This window comes from Archocentrus centrarchus, unplaced genomic scaffold (assembly GCF_007364275.1).
Source record: "Archocentrus centrarchus isolate MPI-CPG fArcCen1 unplaced genomic scaffold, fArcCen1 scaffold_58_ctg1, whole genome shotgun sequence".
Lineage (NCBI taxonomy): Eukaryota > Metazoa > Chordata > Actinopteri > Cichliformes > Cichlidae > Archocentrus > Archocentrus centrarchus.
In genome coordinates this window covers 1,392,641-1,410,154 of record NW_022060279.1, presented here as the reverse complement: position 1 = coordinate 1,410,154, position 17,514 = coordinate 1,392,641, and the positions used below count along the sequence as shown (strand labels likewise).

Below are 17,514 nucleotides of genomic sequence, written 5' to 3'. Positions count from 1 at the left end.
TTATTTTATTGGTTCATTCATCCAGATCATTGTTCACAGAATATGTCAGCCAGATCTGACGACATGATGACTCTTTCTCTTATATATATGTGTAGGGGGGCAGCATGGCCACAGTTCACCTTTCTCCCCATGTTTGTTTGTTTGTCTTCTTGGATGGGTGCTCTGTTAACTGTAATTTTCCCATTGTGGAATCAATAAAGTATCATCATCTTCATCGTCGTCATCATCATATTTCAAAAGACTGCACATATGCTCCTGCAGTATATTTGAAGAAAAACCGAAAAACATGTAATGCTACTCATTTTTTCAAGAGAAAAATTGAAAATGTCATCAAATTTTTGTCTTGTCTACAACAGACTGTCAGATGTCTAAATGTAAGCCTTAGTTTACATAAACACAGAGCAATGGTTTGACTAATTAACCTCATAGTCAGTCTCAGCCCTTTGGGGACAGGAGCTGCAGAGGAAGCCTCCTCCCACGATCAGCAGCCCCACAGACAATGAAAATGGAGGCTCCGTGTTCCCTCTTCTGAGAGATGAGTTGAAGAGGACTGCAGAATTCACTGCTCATGTTGTTGGTGAGCCAGGAAACAGGTATGAGCTCAATGATGAAAATGTCTCCAGATGCTTTGCTCTTTTTCCCCCTATCTGACACAACGTTCTTGCAGTTACTCCCACAACACCAAACAGGATCCCAAAGGCCCCAACAATGATAGCAATGATTGTGAGCACCCTGGCAGCCTGCAGGTCTTAAGGTAAGGCCAGATGAGAATCATGTAATTTGCACAGCATCTGGCCTGTCCTCTTGCTCACACAGCACTTCCACAAACCCCTCCCAGGTGACCTGAGCTGTGACTTTCCACGTGGGAAGAACACAGGTGAGGATGCTCCCTGGATAGCCATTGATGGACCAAACCTATAAGCTCTCTTTCACAATCGGTCATGATGAAGCTGTGTTGAGCTCGTCAAAGGGGAAAGATGGTGTGTTCTTGCGAGCTGCAATGATTTGTCTGTGAGAAAAGAGCTGAGCAGGAAGTGTTTTTATGTGGTTTTATAGAGAAGAAGCTGACGTGCTTATTGGTTTAGTTTAGTTCATTGGTCACAGGGTTAGATGAGATGATAGATTTAAAGGACAAAGAATGGAGGCTGATTTGATAGTATGGAGTTTGACAGCGTGGGAAAATTGAAGTGATGTAAAGAACAGACTACTGGACAAACACCCAGAAAGTAGGCAGACGAGAGATAACAGCTCTACGTTACTGACCTCGGCAATAAGCTTCATTTATTGACGTGTCAGAACTGTGTTAATTAATACCAACATAAACATATTTTATTATCCTTACTTAACTCACTCAATTGTATTTAGTCTGACCAGCTAATTAAGGTGAAAGTTAATTAAGTTGAAACTTGTAGTTTCAAGCACTAAGGTGTATAAACTGTGTTTATTGTGTGTGTTTGTCTTTCAGGTGGAGGTATGGGTTGGCTGGGTCTCCTCCCCACCTTCTGGATGGGCTGGTTCTGCTCCTGCACACCTGGTAGTCATTTGGTCTTTGGTGGAGTATGTATTTAGGATGGGCTGCAACTATAGGTTCATCCTTACCGTTTATTCTGGTGTGTGTGTGTGTGTGTGTGTGTGTGTGTGTGTGTGTGTGTGTGTGTGTGTGTGTGTGTGTGTGTGTGTGTGTGTGTGTGTGTGTGTGTGTGTGTGTGTTAGAGGCATGCTCACCTGTTCCATGTGAATTACTCAGGACTACCTATTTAAGACTGTGAAGAGTCACCAGTCGCAGCCAGATTGTTGCATCAGCAGCAGGTATTTTGTTCTGGCTCCATCGTAACTTCTTGGAACTGTTTTTGTTTGGAAGTACCTTTGCTTTCTGCACAGACTGCTCTCGTACGCTTCCTCTGTGAATGGGTGGATTTCTGTGTGTGTGTCCACCGACCCATCTGAGTATCCTTGTGTTTATTTCTGACTCAGTGGTTGCTACCTAAACCCTGTTTTGCTGGCTCCCTGTGTAATTTTCTTTCTGTCTCCGCCAGTGAGTCCTCCACTTCCTCGGTTTATGGCACCCTGATTGCCAGCCGCTTCATATTCCAGCTCTCACACTGCTAATCCATTTGCTCACTGTAAAATAAACTCACTTAAAATTACAGCTGTTGTCATGTCTGCCTTTCAGTTCAGCAAACTGGTGTAAAACTATGACACAATCTGGTCAGCTGCATGTGTTTACAATACCTGTTACAGTACAAGTCAGATGTTTGGACACTGGTACTATAAATAATAAATTTGTATTACCATATCATGCAAAGTTTAAATATAAATGTTTAAATATATTTATGAAGACATCCATTGTTTGCTTGAATGATACTAATGATGCAAACTGAGACTCGTTAGCAAATACATGGTGGAAAAAACCTGCTCTGTGACATTCATAGTTTCAGTGTAAACTCTTTAATTATTCATAACTTTGGGAGAAAATACAATCAGAATAACTAACCAAGTTAAGCAATTTGCTGAGTGGTGCAGGCGGCCCGGGCTTGCGTCCGACCCGTGGTCATTATCTGCGCGTCATCCCCTAAATCTCTCTCCCTGCTTTCCTGTCTGCCTTCACTGTTCACTATCCAAAAAGGCCAACAAATATCTAGTCTCAACTTATCTTAAGTGAAATTGACTCATCTTGGTATTAATGTTAATGATTTGGTGTGCAGGAAATGACACACTGATTGTGTCAAGTCTAGCGTTGCGCACATTTTAAAAAGTGCAACACAATATTTAATATTTTGAAAAAGTCGCTTCTAATCTAACTTAGTGCAACATTTGGCAGTATTTACAACAATAACATTTTAATGTCTCTTAAACAGAGAGCAATAAATTGTAAGCATTCAGATTCAGTTTCATCTCTGAGAAGAAGAAACACAGAAATACATGATTTCACATGCTCATAAATACACAATTACATTTTTTATTGTAGAACTGGCAGACAGACTTGTGGCATCATGTTATTAGAATGGTCGGAGCTTGTTTGGATTCACTCCTAGTTTATACAGTAAGTGCTGAACAATGATAAAAGCAACAAATACAACATGTTTTGCATACAGCTGAATTAAAAGCACAGGACAGGATCTCACGTTCTCATGAATATACATCCAACTTTGATCTAAAACTTTATTGGGACACAGTCCCAGAAACAGGAAAAGAAAATGAAACATATTTTGAAGAAACTATTAAAAAAAAAAGTCAAAGATCAGGCCTAGACTTAACAGCTAGATTGTATGCAAGTTAAAATATACATATTTTAAGACAGAAAAAAATCTGTCTTGGTGTAATAAACAACAATATAAAAGAAAAACAAATATAACTGTTGAAATAGGTGTAAAATATTGAGATTCAAAATACTGCACATGTAGTGTACAGTTGTTTTGAAGACAAAAAGAAAAGTTTAAACTTTGCACTTTTTAATTATTTTAATCATTTTTAACATATTGTTATTCTGCTCATGTAAGGCAAAAACAGTCGGTGAAACGTTCATGAAGCAGACACGTACACTGCTGGATAGCTAGGCCTTGGAAACAGAGGCCTTGGAGTGAGCCTTGGAGTACTTAACCTCACATTCAGTCTCATCCTTGAGGGGACAGGAGGAGCAGAGGAGGCCTCCTCCCAGTAAGAGCAGTCCTGCAGAAGCCCAGCCGATGTAGAGCGACATGCCCAGCTCCCTCTTCAGAGCACTGGTTAGGATAGGATTCTTAAAATCACTAATGATTGTGTTGGCAACCCAGCAGACTGGTATGAGCACAAAGATGCCTCCAGTGATGAAGATGATTCCAGAAGCTAGAGTCACTTTGCTCTTTTGCCTTTCATTCCGCACACAGTTGGTGCATTTGCCTCCAACGGTACCAAGCAGCATTCCAAAGAACCCGAAGATGATGGAGATGACAGTGAGCGCTCTGGCAGCCTGCAGGTCGTGAGGAATGTACAGCAGAGAATCGTAGACTTTACACTGCATCTGGCCTGTACTCTGGGTCACACAGTTCATCCAAAGACCCTCCCAGATCGTCTGAGCAGTAATGATGTCGATACCAATGAATTCTGTGACTTTCCATGCAGGGAAAACACAGGTTATGATGCTCCCCAAAAAGCCGACGATGGCCAAGACCAAACCCAGAAGTTGTCTACAAGCAGGCATTATGATGAACCACTGATGAGCTCTGCAACAGTAAAGATAGCATGTTCTTGAGAGCTGCAGCAATTTATCTGAGATAACAGCTGAACAAGGGTTTTTTTTTTTGTTTTTTGCTCACTCAGAGGGGAAGTGGGCGGTGCCTTCCAGTGTTGCCTCTAAGAGCTTCTGAAAAAATCAGTCTCCAAGATGAAGACGAATACATTTAATAAAATAAAAAATGCAAATAAGATGAATATGTAAATATGAATATGTTTAAAAAATTTCACAGGATCATTTGAAAAAATAATGTAAAATAAGTGTGCAAACAGTGGCTTACAGGGGATATATACTACTGTGTATGTATTTGTAAAAAATGTTTTGAATTATGTATAATTTTCTTTCCACTTCACAATTGTATACCACTTTGTGTTGGTCTTTCACATTAAATTCCAGTGAAATATGTTTATATTTATTTACTTTTGCAAGCCACTGTACATGGGTTACACAGTAAGCTCTACAAATAAGAAGAAGTTTAAATCAGTCGTTAGTAAGTGATCAACACTGAAAAGAAAAATGCCTCAGACAAGACAGCGGGAAAAAAGACAAGGAAATACTGAGAAGTCCAGACCCACGAAATCCAAACAGGAACAAAAACTCAAAAATACCACAAAAAATCTGAACATGAATCTAAAACGGAAACACAAGAAACAAGTGAAGACAAAATATCAAAGCGTGTGATGTAGAAATATCACAGATTTTAATCAAAGCATAACACTTTTAAACACCATATGAATAAAGATTATTATTATTATTAAGATCATTATATCACACTTTAATAGATGTTGTAATTTATTGCTTCACCTCTCTATACATTCATTTAATGGCTGCATCATAACATCAAGATGACAATATTTCATGTTACTCAAACATCATTTAACACCAGTGTTTCCTCAGAATCTAAAACATTAACAGAAGTACATTTAAAAACGTTTAAATCTCCTCTAGAAGTAAGAAAGTTTGGCGGGTGGTGCACCATCCTTCAGTTCTCTGTAATGAGCTGTCTTGTAACTGTCTTGTGATCATTGCAAACTTTCACTTATTGTTATTATCCATGCTGAGTGCTGGATGTGTCCAGCAGGTCAGGCTGGTCTTTATCCTTCTTTTCACAGGCAAATAAGATAAGAGCACCACCGAGAAGCAGCTATGCTGAGGAGACCCGGCCAATATAGATGGAGGGCATCAGCATCAGCTAATGAAAGGTTATTGTAAAGTGAGATGAGATTTCTTCCTGATCAGATGACTGAAATCAGACAAACAGGGATGTGGTTGACTGGCTGACCTTTCAAATGTGCTTAGGAAGCTTTTTAACCGGGTGAAGTGGTCCAGAAATGGCAGCCATAATAAGAGCTGCTGTGGAAAGGTGCTTCTTCTTTTATTACCTCCTTCAACACAAACACTATCCAGATGTTCAACAAAACAGCATGACAGGTAGCACAGCTCATTTAAATCTGAATTATTATTGTGTTTTCCATTTCATGCCATGACCTGTGGATATGCTTTAAACCTTCACCAGCAGGCTGTTAAACCCACAGCTGAACTCTCAGCATTACGCTGGTGCTTTACGTGAAGAACAGAGATTTATATCAGCTCTCTAAATCCAAACAAACCAGTTTGTACATGATATAATACATTATATATACATTACATAATACATTAATCAAGAATAAAGCATTAATAAGCAACAAAAACTTGTTTCACTGCAAATAAGGGGATCGCTTCATTTTATGACAGCAGATGCTAATATGGAGGTCCCATGAAGAACATTTGACTTTCAGAAAGACTGCATGTCATGGACTTACATGTAGGTGCATGAATGAGGCTCATCTTCATCACTCGATGCTGTCATTGCAGTTTGCATCTTTATTGAATGTCAGGGCACTTTTTTGTATGAGATGGCAAGTCGCTGTAATCCAGGCCTTTCCGCATGCTTTCACTAACATAAAAAAAAATATATTTTTCCTTTGGTGAAGCCCCTAAAAGTTCACAATCTCCTAGAATCTGAAGTGGTCAACCAATATAGACACAATCATCAAAAGGGCCCCAGCAGAGGATGTACATCCTGCACCAGCTCAGGAAGTTCAGCCTGCCTCAGGAGCTGTCGCTCCATTTCTACACTGCTATAATCCATTCCAGTCTGCTCTCTGCACATCCAGACAGACTACAACAGAGAGTGAGGGCTGCAGAAAAAAAAAATCATTGCTGCACATTCGTTCTCAAGACTTGTAAAGTCCAGATCACTGCAGATTCATCACACTCTGGACACCCGCTGTTCCAACTCCTCCCCTCTGGTAGGCGCTACAGAGCAATGAATGCCAAAGCAACCACACATTAGTGCAGTTTCTTTCCACAAACCATCACTCTAATGAGCAGGTACAACGCTCATACACTGCCTGCAGTCAAACGTCCGTCCTACCATAATGTATTCCATCATGTATTACACATATAAATATAAACATGCTGTATGTGTTGTTTTTGTCAGGTTGCTACTGGTGGAATTGTCTGTTGTCTATTTTGTTATGTACACTGAGAGAAAATATAGGACAGATATGATAATGTGTGACTGAGTGACTTTACTTCTGTGATTTTCCCAAATGTTTATCTGAGTCTGAAAACTTTGAGCTTCTGACTGGTTAGACAGGAAGTTTCAGACAGGAAGCTGGAAATATGTTAACAAAGACTGCACTATCGAATGGCTCTTTGTAGTTAGAGTAAGGAAGTTTGGTGTTTATGTGGGCGTTTGGCAGGGCTGAGGTTTAACTTATACTAATGTATGAGTAATACCTTATAAATAATAAACTAAGTATTTAATGATACCTTATTAATGCTTCTTTAAGTTTATAACTTTAAAAAACTATATCAAAGGGCATTAGTTCAGTTTGTATTTCTTATGGGTGTTGCGTCATCTCTCCAGCAGAAAAAACATATAATTAATCTAAAAAATGAGATTTATTCCATTTTATAGGGAGGTTGGGGACTCAAGAAACAGCTTAAACTCAGAAACAGTTTTATTGCTGACAAAACAGAAAATTACAACAACAACAAAAAAAAAAAGCCCAAAACATATGCAGGAAAGGGGTCAGGAAAACTAGATACCAGGAATCACGGGATCAAAGAACATGGAATAGGGAAACACACAGTAATGTGAGACAACATAACAAAGGGCAAGGGGAGACTCAGACAATAAATACACAAGGTAATTAGGCCAGGGGGAAACGGGCGACAAACACAGCAGGAATAAATCAGAGATAGCGAGACAAGGTAAGTTAAACTCAATAAGAGGCACATGAGACAAGACACCGTCAAAATAAAACAGGAAGTAACTAAGTAACTGTTAAACTCAGGGAAGGCAGGGGTACACTAAAACTCCTAGGATTAAAACAAACAGAAACAGGACAGCAAAGGAAGGTAAAACCAAAACTTAGAGAACCCGGGAATACAAACATGACAAAACTAAACACAATACCCAGAGAGAGACAAACTCAAAATACTCAAACTCAATATACTACAATAACCCCTTCTCAAAGAAATCATGAACCCACAAAACTCTTTATCAAGACCTGGGGACCATGAAAAAATCAAAACTAAAATGTCTAAAATCCCAAGCTCCCTTCAAGGTCACTTTTAAAAAAAAATACACCTTTGTATCAGTGAACCGAAAGTAGTGGAACAAAAGTAAGCTGAAACTATCCGCCCTCTTTTATAGTAAAAGAGAGGATTGTGTTTCCCTTGTCTCGGTCCAGTCAAAGTGGAGAGAAACCTGCTCTGTAATGACAATGAGCTGAAGATATTTAAATATTGTCTCTCGAAGAAAAACCTGACTCCAGAACCTGGTTTCCTTTAGTTTGCTGTGACGTGTGTTTGTTAAAGTATACCGGTATACAGTGGGTTCAAATATTGTCCCAAGAGAGGCAGCCCATGAGCTGCCTGTACATTTAATGGAAACATTCAAACAATTATATACTAAAAGAAAAATGAAGGTTTTCAGGGTTTTATAATTCTGGAAATAGATTGAGTAGATTAAATGGTGCCTGCGTGAGGCCCACAGTATTACTAAGGATCACAGCCATCCAGCACAGCAGCTATTCTCTTGATACAGGTAATGTGTAAATACAAGAAATCTTATTTCTCTCTGCTTTTTACTTGCATATGATAAATAAAACTGAACCTGAACTGAAACGAAAAAGGAAATGTCAGATTTGCATTTATAGAAAACAGCGAAAGACATAAAAATGCAGCATATACTGTGAATTGATTGGATTGTCACAAAAATACAACAACGCTTTTTCCTTCTTACCCGGAAAACACATGGACAACTTCAATTAATTGGTTTCCTTAAAAAAAATTAATAAAATTCTGAGTAAACATGGCACAGAGTCAGAGAAACAACAACAACAGTTTGCATCAAGGTGCCTGTTGCAGAACTGATCATTTGTAGCACACGTCAAAGTTATTTGCCATACAGTTCAATAAGACATATATATTTCACAGAAATCTGCTTAATTTCAGTAGAGCGCAGTTAAAGGTTGACATAATAATGAATCAAAGCCCGAAGGAGCTGAAGTCGATCACAGTGAACACATTATTGTACATTTTCAACTACAGTGCTATCATGTATTGGCTACACAGTAATGTGTTCTCCAGCCTTGTTTTCTCTTCTTAATTAGCATCTGTAGGTGGTGCATGCACAGTACACGCTCCAGTAGCAGAAAAACCTGTTTGACATGCAAAAACCACTCTCCACTCACAACCACAATGACACTCACAAAACTGCAGCAGCAACATGTGAAACATTCTAAAAATACGTTTTAATCTCTGCTTCTCTTGTAAAGGTCGGAGCAATAGTTGTCATGGTTTCGTGGTGTGTACACGACGTGTGTACACGACGAAACCAAGATGGCGCCACTGTGTACGGCCTGCCGTCAGCTGTTCTGTGTATTGTTTGCTGTCGCTCTGTTCCTGGTAGTCATCTGCCCAGATGTCTCCGCTTTGATCACCTACGATCGGCAGACACTTCTAAACCTCCAGTTTGTTTTGGTACCAGCATATACTGTAAAGAAAAACTCAACGATTTTTCCTCCACACCTATCGGATGTACCTGAGTATTTGCGCCGGCTGCCCAGTGCTCCGGTCCCCAACAAACGCCAGAGGAGACGCGGAAAGCGTGGAGGTATCGCGGTGCGGGTCAAAACTTACCTGAGACTCCTAGGTTTGTCTGTTCATTACCCCCTGGATGGTGGTCTTTGCCGCCTCAAGGCTGTTGGGCTGCCTGTGGATTTCGGGCGTCGCTGGATCAGGCCGATTGTCCCACCTGTCATCCTGGAGACTCGGCGTCCCTCGTCCTGGCGCAGGATGCGGGATCGTGGAGGCGGCGTAAACCATGCTAACCTTCGCCTGTTGAAGCGGGCCCCGGCCTCAGCTAACAAGGATCTGGACATCCGAATGGCCCTACTAAATGCTAGATCGTTAGCCAACAAAACTTTCCTTCTCAATGACTTTTTCATCGCACAGCAGTTGGATTTTATGTTTGTGACTGAGACGTGGTTTCATGCTGGTGAGTCTGCACCTTTTTCCGAACTTTTACCTCCCGGCTGTTCTTTCTTCAGCTCCCCGCGGATCTCTGGAAAAGGTGGAGGACTTGCTTCAATATTTAAATGCAGTTTTCGCTGTCGTCAGGTCTCGGCAGACCTGTACGCCAGCTTTGAACTGCAGCTGTTGGAGATAAACTCTTCCCCCTCGGTGCTCTGCGCGGTGATTTACCGACCACCGAAGTGCACGAAGGACTTCATCGGTGACTTTGCTGACTTGCTGACGGGTCTCATACTAAAATATGACCGTATTTTAATTGTTGGCGACTTTAATATTCATGTGTGTTGTGAGAGTGGTCCGCTGGTTAAAGAATTTGCCTCGCTTATTGACTCTTTTAACTTAACACAACTCGTGTGTGGTCCCACTCATGAAAAAGGTCACACACTGGATCTGGTGTTGTCTTATGGACTTAGAGTCTGCATCACAGAGATACGTGACTGTGGTATATCGGACCATTTTCCTGTTTTATTTACAGCAGCGCTCCCCAGCTCTGGGATAAATAGAGTATCCTCTACACGTCGTGTGCGCTTGGTTAACTCTTCATGCGCTGCTGATTTTGCAGCTGCTTTTAAAAACTCTGACTTAAGCAATTTGGATTTTTGCTTGAGCCTGAATACCGAGGACTTCACTAACTCTTTTATATCTGCTTGCACTGCTGTACTGGACTGTATTGCCCCTTTTACAACCAAACGCACCAAACCTTCCTCCCAGCCCTGGCTGGATGAGACAACCCGCGCTCTCAGACGTGAGTGCAGACGCGCTGAGAGAAGGTGGAAAAAGGATAAGCTCCATGTCTCCTTAGAGATCCTGCGTAACTGTTTATTGAAATACCAGAAAGCAGTAAAATATGCAAAGTCTGCTTATTTCTCTAACATTATTTCAAGTAACAGTCACAGGCCTCATTTTCTTTTTAGTGTTTTTAATTCACTCGCTGATCCTCGCTGTAATGTAAACCAAGCGAAGGTCTGTCCTGCACTGTGCGAAAACTTTAAGAAATTTTTTGTGGAAAAAATTTCTGCCCTCAGGCCTTCATCACCTCAGGCTGAAACAGACTCATCTGCACCTCCTCCCAGCAGAGCTGTCTTTGAGCAGTTTGAGCCTGTCACACTCTCCACACTAAAGGAGGTGATTCAGAATATGAGACCTGTAAACTCTCCCACAGACTGTGTTCCGTCTCGCCTTTTTAAAGAGGCTTTTGATTCAGTGGGACCAACTATCCTCGCTCTGATTAACAGTGCGCTTGCATCTGGTTGTGTTCCAGCTGCCTTTAAACATGCAGTTGTACAGCCTCTAATCAAGAAGAAGAACCTTGACCCTGATGTTCTTTCAAATTACAGACCAATTTCTAAATTACCATTTTTATCCAAGGTTCTTGAAAAAGTTGTTTTTAAGCAACTTCAAGCATTTTTAAGTGAACATGGAATGTGGGAAAAGTTTCAGTCAGGTTTTAGAATGCGTCACAGCACAGAGACGGCTCTTTTAAGAGTTTTTAACGATCTGCTTTTAACTGTGGACTCTGGTAGTCCTGCAGTTTTAGTACTTCTAGACCTGTCAGCTGCCTTTGACACTGTGGACCACGAGATCCTTCTATCCCGCCTAGAACATGAAATTGGCATTAAAGGCACGGTTCTGACTTGGTTCAGATCATATCTTACTGATAGAAGTTTCTCTGTCCATCTAGGAGACTGTTTTTCTACCACAGCAAAGCTTTCTTGTGGAGTGCCTCAGGGGTCCATTCTGGGCCCAATTCTTTTCTCATTGTATATGTTGCCTCTAGGGTCGATTTTTAGGAAACATAATATTTGTTTCCACTGTTTTGCTGACGACATCCAGGTGTATATGCCCATCAAACTGAACAGCAGAGATCCATGGGAACCCCTGCTGAACTGTCTAAGTGACATCAAGTCCTGGATGAGAAACAATTTCCTAAAACTTAATGAAAGCAAAACCGAGGTCATATGCTTTGGTAAATTTGACCCCTCAAGCTACTCCTCTGGCACTCCGAGTCATTTGGCTCCTCACTGTCGTGATGCTGTGAAAAATCTGGGTGTCATTTTAGATAGTAGTTTTAAAATGGAGAAGCAAGTAAGTGCTGTTACCAAAATCAGTTTTTACCAACTCAGAGTCATTGCCAAGGTAAAACCTTATCTCCCACAGCAGGACCTGGAAAAAGTTATTCATGCTTTTATTACTTCCCGCCTGGACTACTGTAATTCTCTGTACTTTGGCATAGATCAATCATCTGTGCGCCGCCTGCAGGTAGTCCAGAATGCGGCAGCTCGTCTTTTAACCGGTTTAAAAAAGCATGAACACATTACCCCAGTCCTGTCATCCCTTCACTGGCTCCCTGTCCGTTTTAGAATCGATTTTAAGATTTTATTGCTTACTTTTAAAGCCTTAAACGGACTGGCACCTTTGTATCTGTCTGAGCTGCTTCACTGTCACACCCCTGTAAGAGCTCTGAGGTCATCGAACCAGCTGCTCTTACAGAGGCCTAAAACTAGACTAAAACAGAGAGGTGATCGAGCTTTTGCAGCAGCAGCACCAAAGCTATGGAACGATCTACCTCTCCATATTCGCACAGCTCAGACGATACACACATTTAAATCTCTATTAAAAACACATTTCTTTTCCTTGGCATTTGGCTGCAGTGCTACCTCCTTTTAGATGATTGTTTTATGGTATTTTATGGTACTTGTTTTAAACGTTTTAATTTTTAATTTTCTTATGTTATTTATTGTTCTTAATGTTTTTATTTATTTATTTTTATTTTATTATTTTATTTATTTATTTATATATATATTTTTATTTTTATTTAGTATAGTCCTTGGGGTTACAGATCTTGTACAGCACTTTGGTCAACGTCGTTGTTTTAAATGTGCTTTATAAATAAACTTGACTTGACTTGACTTGACTTATGGACAGAATTTCTAGGCGTAGCCAGGTGGACGAAGGCTTCTTCCTTGGTGGCCTCAGAGTCTCATCTCTGCTTTTTGCAGATGATGCGGTTCTGTTGGCTTCAACAGAGGGTGGCCTCCAGCTCGCAGTGGAACGGTTCGCAGCCAAGTGTGAAGCGGCCGGCATGAGAATCAGCACCTCTAAGTCTGAGGCCATGGTCCTCAGCCGGAAAAAGGTGGAATGCTCTCTCCGGCTCAGGAACGAGTTCATGCCCCAAGTGGAGGAGTTCAAGTATCTCGGGATCTTGTTCACAAGTGATGGGAGAATGGAGCGGGAGATCGACAGACGGATCGGGGCTGCTTCTGCAGTGATGCGGACGCTGCATCGGTCTGTCGTGGTGAAGAGAGAGCTTAGTGTAAAAGCGAAGCTCTCAATTTACCGGTCGATCTACGTTCCTACCCTCACCTATGGTCACAAGCTTTGGGTAGTGACCGAAAGAATAAGATCGCGAATACAAGCGGCAGAAATGAGTTTCCTTCGAAGTGCAGTCATCCGGGAGGGGCTCAGAGTAGAGCTACTGCTCCTCCACATCGAAAGGAGCCAGTTGAGGTGGCTCGGGCATCTGATTAGGATGCCTCCTGGCTGCCTCTTGGGTGAGGTGTTCCGGGCATGTCCCACTGGGAGGAGGCCCCGTGGTAGACCCAGGACACGCTGGAGGGAATATATCTCTCGGCTGGCCTGGGAATGCCTTGGGGTCCCTCCAGATGAGCTGGAGGAGGTGGCTGGGGAGAGGGAAGCCTGGGCTTCTTTGCTTAGGCTCCTGCCCCCGCGACCCGGTCCCGGATAAGCGGGAGAGAATGGATGGATGGATGGATGTGCCACCTGCTCTCTGAACTGACTTTGATCCTGCCCAGTTGGTCTGATGACATCATTTGACAAATGTGTGTTCAATTGTGAGTTGCTGTGTGTAAGAGCTGACAGTGGTGTTGGAGTTGTGTTCACATTCTGCTGCCAGTATTTACGATTTTGCAACAATGTGTTCAGTGACTGAGACTGTGTTTAAGGTTCAGTAAAATGCGTGTGAATTGTGTTTAGTGACTGAGGATGTGTTTGCTGTTGTGCAAAAGAGAGTGATTGAGTTGCACTGGTTGCAGCTAAGTGCCTGAACTGTGTTCACGTTTTGGCCAGAAGAGTGTCGGACTTGAGAAGTTTGTTTAGGCTACTGTGGATTTGATTTAGGGAATGGAGTTTGGTGTTTTAGCGACTGTGAAATTCTCTGTGAAATAATCTATTATTAGACTCACTTGCCTTCTTACAAAATGAAAATGAGCCCACCCACCACTTTAATCACTTATTCTGACATATAAGCCATATTTCAGATGAATTGTATTCCCTCAAGATCTTCTTTTCATGTCTCAGCAACATTTAAATTTACAATCATGGATTACAAAACAGTGGGGAATACATTTCATTACAGTAGAAGTCTTTGAAAGTGCTGTAACTAAGTTTAAAGATATAATTGCTCCACTATTAACTTATACTTCCACAGAGGTTGATTATCTTATCAGTAGTTTTACACCCTCATTGTGTACAATTCTGGATACTGTGGCTCTTCTGAAAAAGAAAGCCTCAAACCAGAAGTGCTTTTCTCACCGGTATAACTCACAATGCTTACATTAAAGCAGATAACCAGTAAGCTGGATAACTGTGTCTACAGAAGTTGATGTATTCACTAAAGCAATCAACCTGTCTGTCAGTGTCCATACTGTTCTCATCTGTTTCCAGCAGCATTCCAATCCGTGCATTCAAGGCTTAGAGCATCAGTAGCATCAGGTGTCCATTTCCCGACTCACATGTTTGATGTTTTGGTTCAACCATGTTTCAGTAAAACACATGAGACTGTACTCATGGTATTCTTTCTGAGTCTTCACCAATATCAATTCAATTCAATTCAATTTTATTTATCCATCCATCCATCCATCCATCCATTCGCTTCCGCACATCCTGTTAAGGGTCGCGGGGGGGCTGGAGCCTATCCCAGCTGTCATAGGGCGAGAGGCAGGGTACACCCTGAACAGGTCGCCAGCCTGTTGCAGGGCCAACACAGAGGGACAAACGACCTTTCACACTCACATTCATGCTCTCATTCACACCTATGGGCAATTTAGATTAGCCAATTAACCTAACCCCAGTAAGTGCATGTCTTTGGAATGTGGGAGGAAACCGGAGTACCCGGAGGAAACCCACGCAAGCACAGGGAGAACATGCAAACTCCACACAGAGAGAGGGAGAGGCCTGGGCCAAGGTGGAATCGAACCCAGGCCTTCCAGATGGTATTCTAACTGTGAGGCAGCAGTGCTAACCACTACGCCACTACGCCACCGTGCTGCCTCAATCAATTTTATTTATATAGCGCCAAATCACAACAAACTGTCGCCTCAAGGCGCTTTGTATTGTGGGTAAAGACCCTACAATAATACAGAGAAAACCCAACAGTCAAAACAACCCCCTATGAGCAAGCACTTGGCGACAGTGGAAAGGAAAAACTCCCTTTTAACAGGAAGAAACCTCCAGCAGAACCAGGCTCAGGGAGGGGCAGTCATCTGCCGCGACCGGTTGGGCTGAGGGGAGAGAAAAGACATGCTGTGGAAGAGAGCCAGAGATTAATAACAATTAATGATTAAATGCAGAGTGGAGTATAAACAAAGTAAATAAGGTGAATGAGAAACAGTGCATTATGTGAACCCCCCAGCAGACTAGGCCTATAGCAGCATAACTAAGGGATGGTTCAGGGTCACCTGATCCAGCCCTAACTATAAGCTTTATCATAAAGGAAAGTTTTAAGCCTAATCTTAAAAATAGAGAGGGTGTCTGTCTCCCGAATCCAAGCTGGAAGCTGGTTCCACAGAAGAGGCGCCTGAAAGCTGAAGGCTCTGCCTCCCATTCTACTCTTAAGTATCCTAGGAACCACAAGTAAGCCAGCAGTCTGAGAGCGAAGTGCTCTGTTGGGGTGATATGGTACTATGAGGTCTTTGAGATAAGATGGTGCCTGATTATTCAAGACCTTGTATGTGAGGAGAAGAATTTTAAATTCTATTCTAGATTTAACAGGGAGCCAATGAAGAGAAGCCAATATGGGAGAAATCTGCTCTCTCTTTCTAGTCCCTGTCAGGACTCTAGCTGCAGCATTTTGGATCAGCTGAAGGCTTTTCAGGGAGCTTTTAGGACAGCCTGATAATAATGAATTACAATAATCCAGCCTAGAAGTAATAAATGCATGAATGAGCTTTTCAGCATCACTCTGAGAAAGGATGTTTCTAATTTTAGAAATATTGCGCAAATGCAAAAAAGGGGTCCTACATATTTGTTTAATATGTGCATTGAAGGACATATCCTGGTCAAAAATGACTCCAAGATTTCTCACAGTGTTACTGGAGGCCAAAGTAATGCCATCCAGAGTAAGTATCAGGTTAGACACCATGTTTCTAAGATTTGTGGGGCCGAGAACAAGAATTTCAGTTTTATCTGAATTTAGAAGCAGGAAATTAGAGGTCATCCAGGCCTTAATATCTTTAAGACATTCCTGCAGTTTAACTAATTGATGTGTGTCATCTGGCTTCATTGATAGGTAAAGCTGAGTATCATCTGCATAACAATGAAAATTGATGCAGTGCTTTCTAATAATACTGCCTAAGGGAAGCATGTATAATGTAAATAAAATTGGTCCTAGCACAGAACCCTGTGGAACTCCATAATTAACCTTAGTGTGTGAAGAAGACTCCCCATTTACATGAACAAATTGGAGTCTATGAGATAAATATGATTCAAACCACTGCAGTGCAGTACCTTTAATACCTATAGCAAGCTCTAATCTCTGTAATAAAATGTTATGGTCAACAGTATCAAAAGCTGCACTGAGGTCCAACAGGACAAGAACAGAGATGAGTCCACTGTCAGAGGCTCTAAGAAGATCATTTGTAACCTTCACTAATGCTGTTTCTGTACTGTGATGAATTCTGAAACCTGACTGAAACTCTTCAAATAAACCATTCCTCTGCAGATGATCAGTTAGCTGTTTTACAACTACTCTTTCAAGAATCTTTGAGAGAAAAGGAAGGTTGGAGATTGGCCTATAATTAGCTAAGACAGCTGGGTCAATTGATGGCTTTTTAAGCAGAGGTTTAATTACAGCCACCTTGAAGGTCTGTGGTACATAGCCAACTAATAAAGACTGATTGATCATTTTTAAGATTGAAGCATCAATAATTGGAAAGACTTCTTTGAACAGTCTAGTAGGAATGGGATCTAACAAACATGTTGCTGGTTTGGAGGAAGTAACTATTGAAGTTAACTCTGAAAGATCAACTGGAGCAAAAGAGTCTAAACAAATACCAGCAGTGCTGAAAGCAGCCGAACATGAAGAATAATCTTTGAGATGGTTATGAATAATTTTTTCTCGAATGTCTAAAATTTTATTTGTAAAGAAATCCATGAAGTCACTACTAGTTAACGTGAAAGGAATACTCGGCTCTACAGAGCTCTGACTCTTTGTCAGCCTGGCTACAGTGCTGAAAGGAAACCTGGGGTTGTTCTTATTTTCTTCAATTAATGATGAATAGTAAGATGTCCTAGCTTTACGGAGGGCTTTTTTATAGAGCAACAAACTCTTTTTCCAGGCTAAATAAGCATCTTCTAATTTAGTGAGACGCCATTCCCTCTCCAGCTTTCGGGTTATCTGCTTTAAGCTGTGCGTTTGTGAATTATACCACGGAGTCAGGCACTTCTGATTTGAAGCTTTCCTTTTCAGAGGAGCC

General features: G+C 41.4%; 1 protein-coding gene and 1 pseudogene across 1 annotated transcript; both read right to left on the bottom strand.

Annotated features, from left to right (window-relative positions):
- Window positions 1–413: 413 nt before the first annotated feature.
- LOC115777599 (claudin-4-like) lies at window positions 414–943 on the bottom strand (annotated as a pseudogene).
- Window positions 944–3,550: 2,607 nt separating this feature from the next.
- On the bottom strand, window positions 3,551–4,180 carry LOC115777614 (claudin-4-like). The gene has a single exon (XM_030725532.1). It carries the CDS (start codon window positions 4,178–4,180, stop codon window positions 3,554–3,556), a length of 627 nt encoding a protein of 208 aa, XP_030581392.1. The 3' UTR covers window positions 3,551–3,553.
- Between the last annotated feature and the right edge of the window lie 13,334 nt (window positions 4,181–17,514).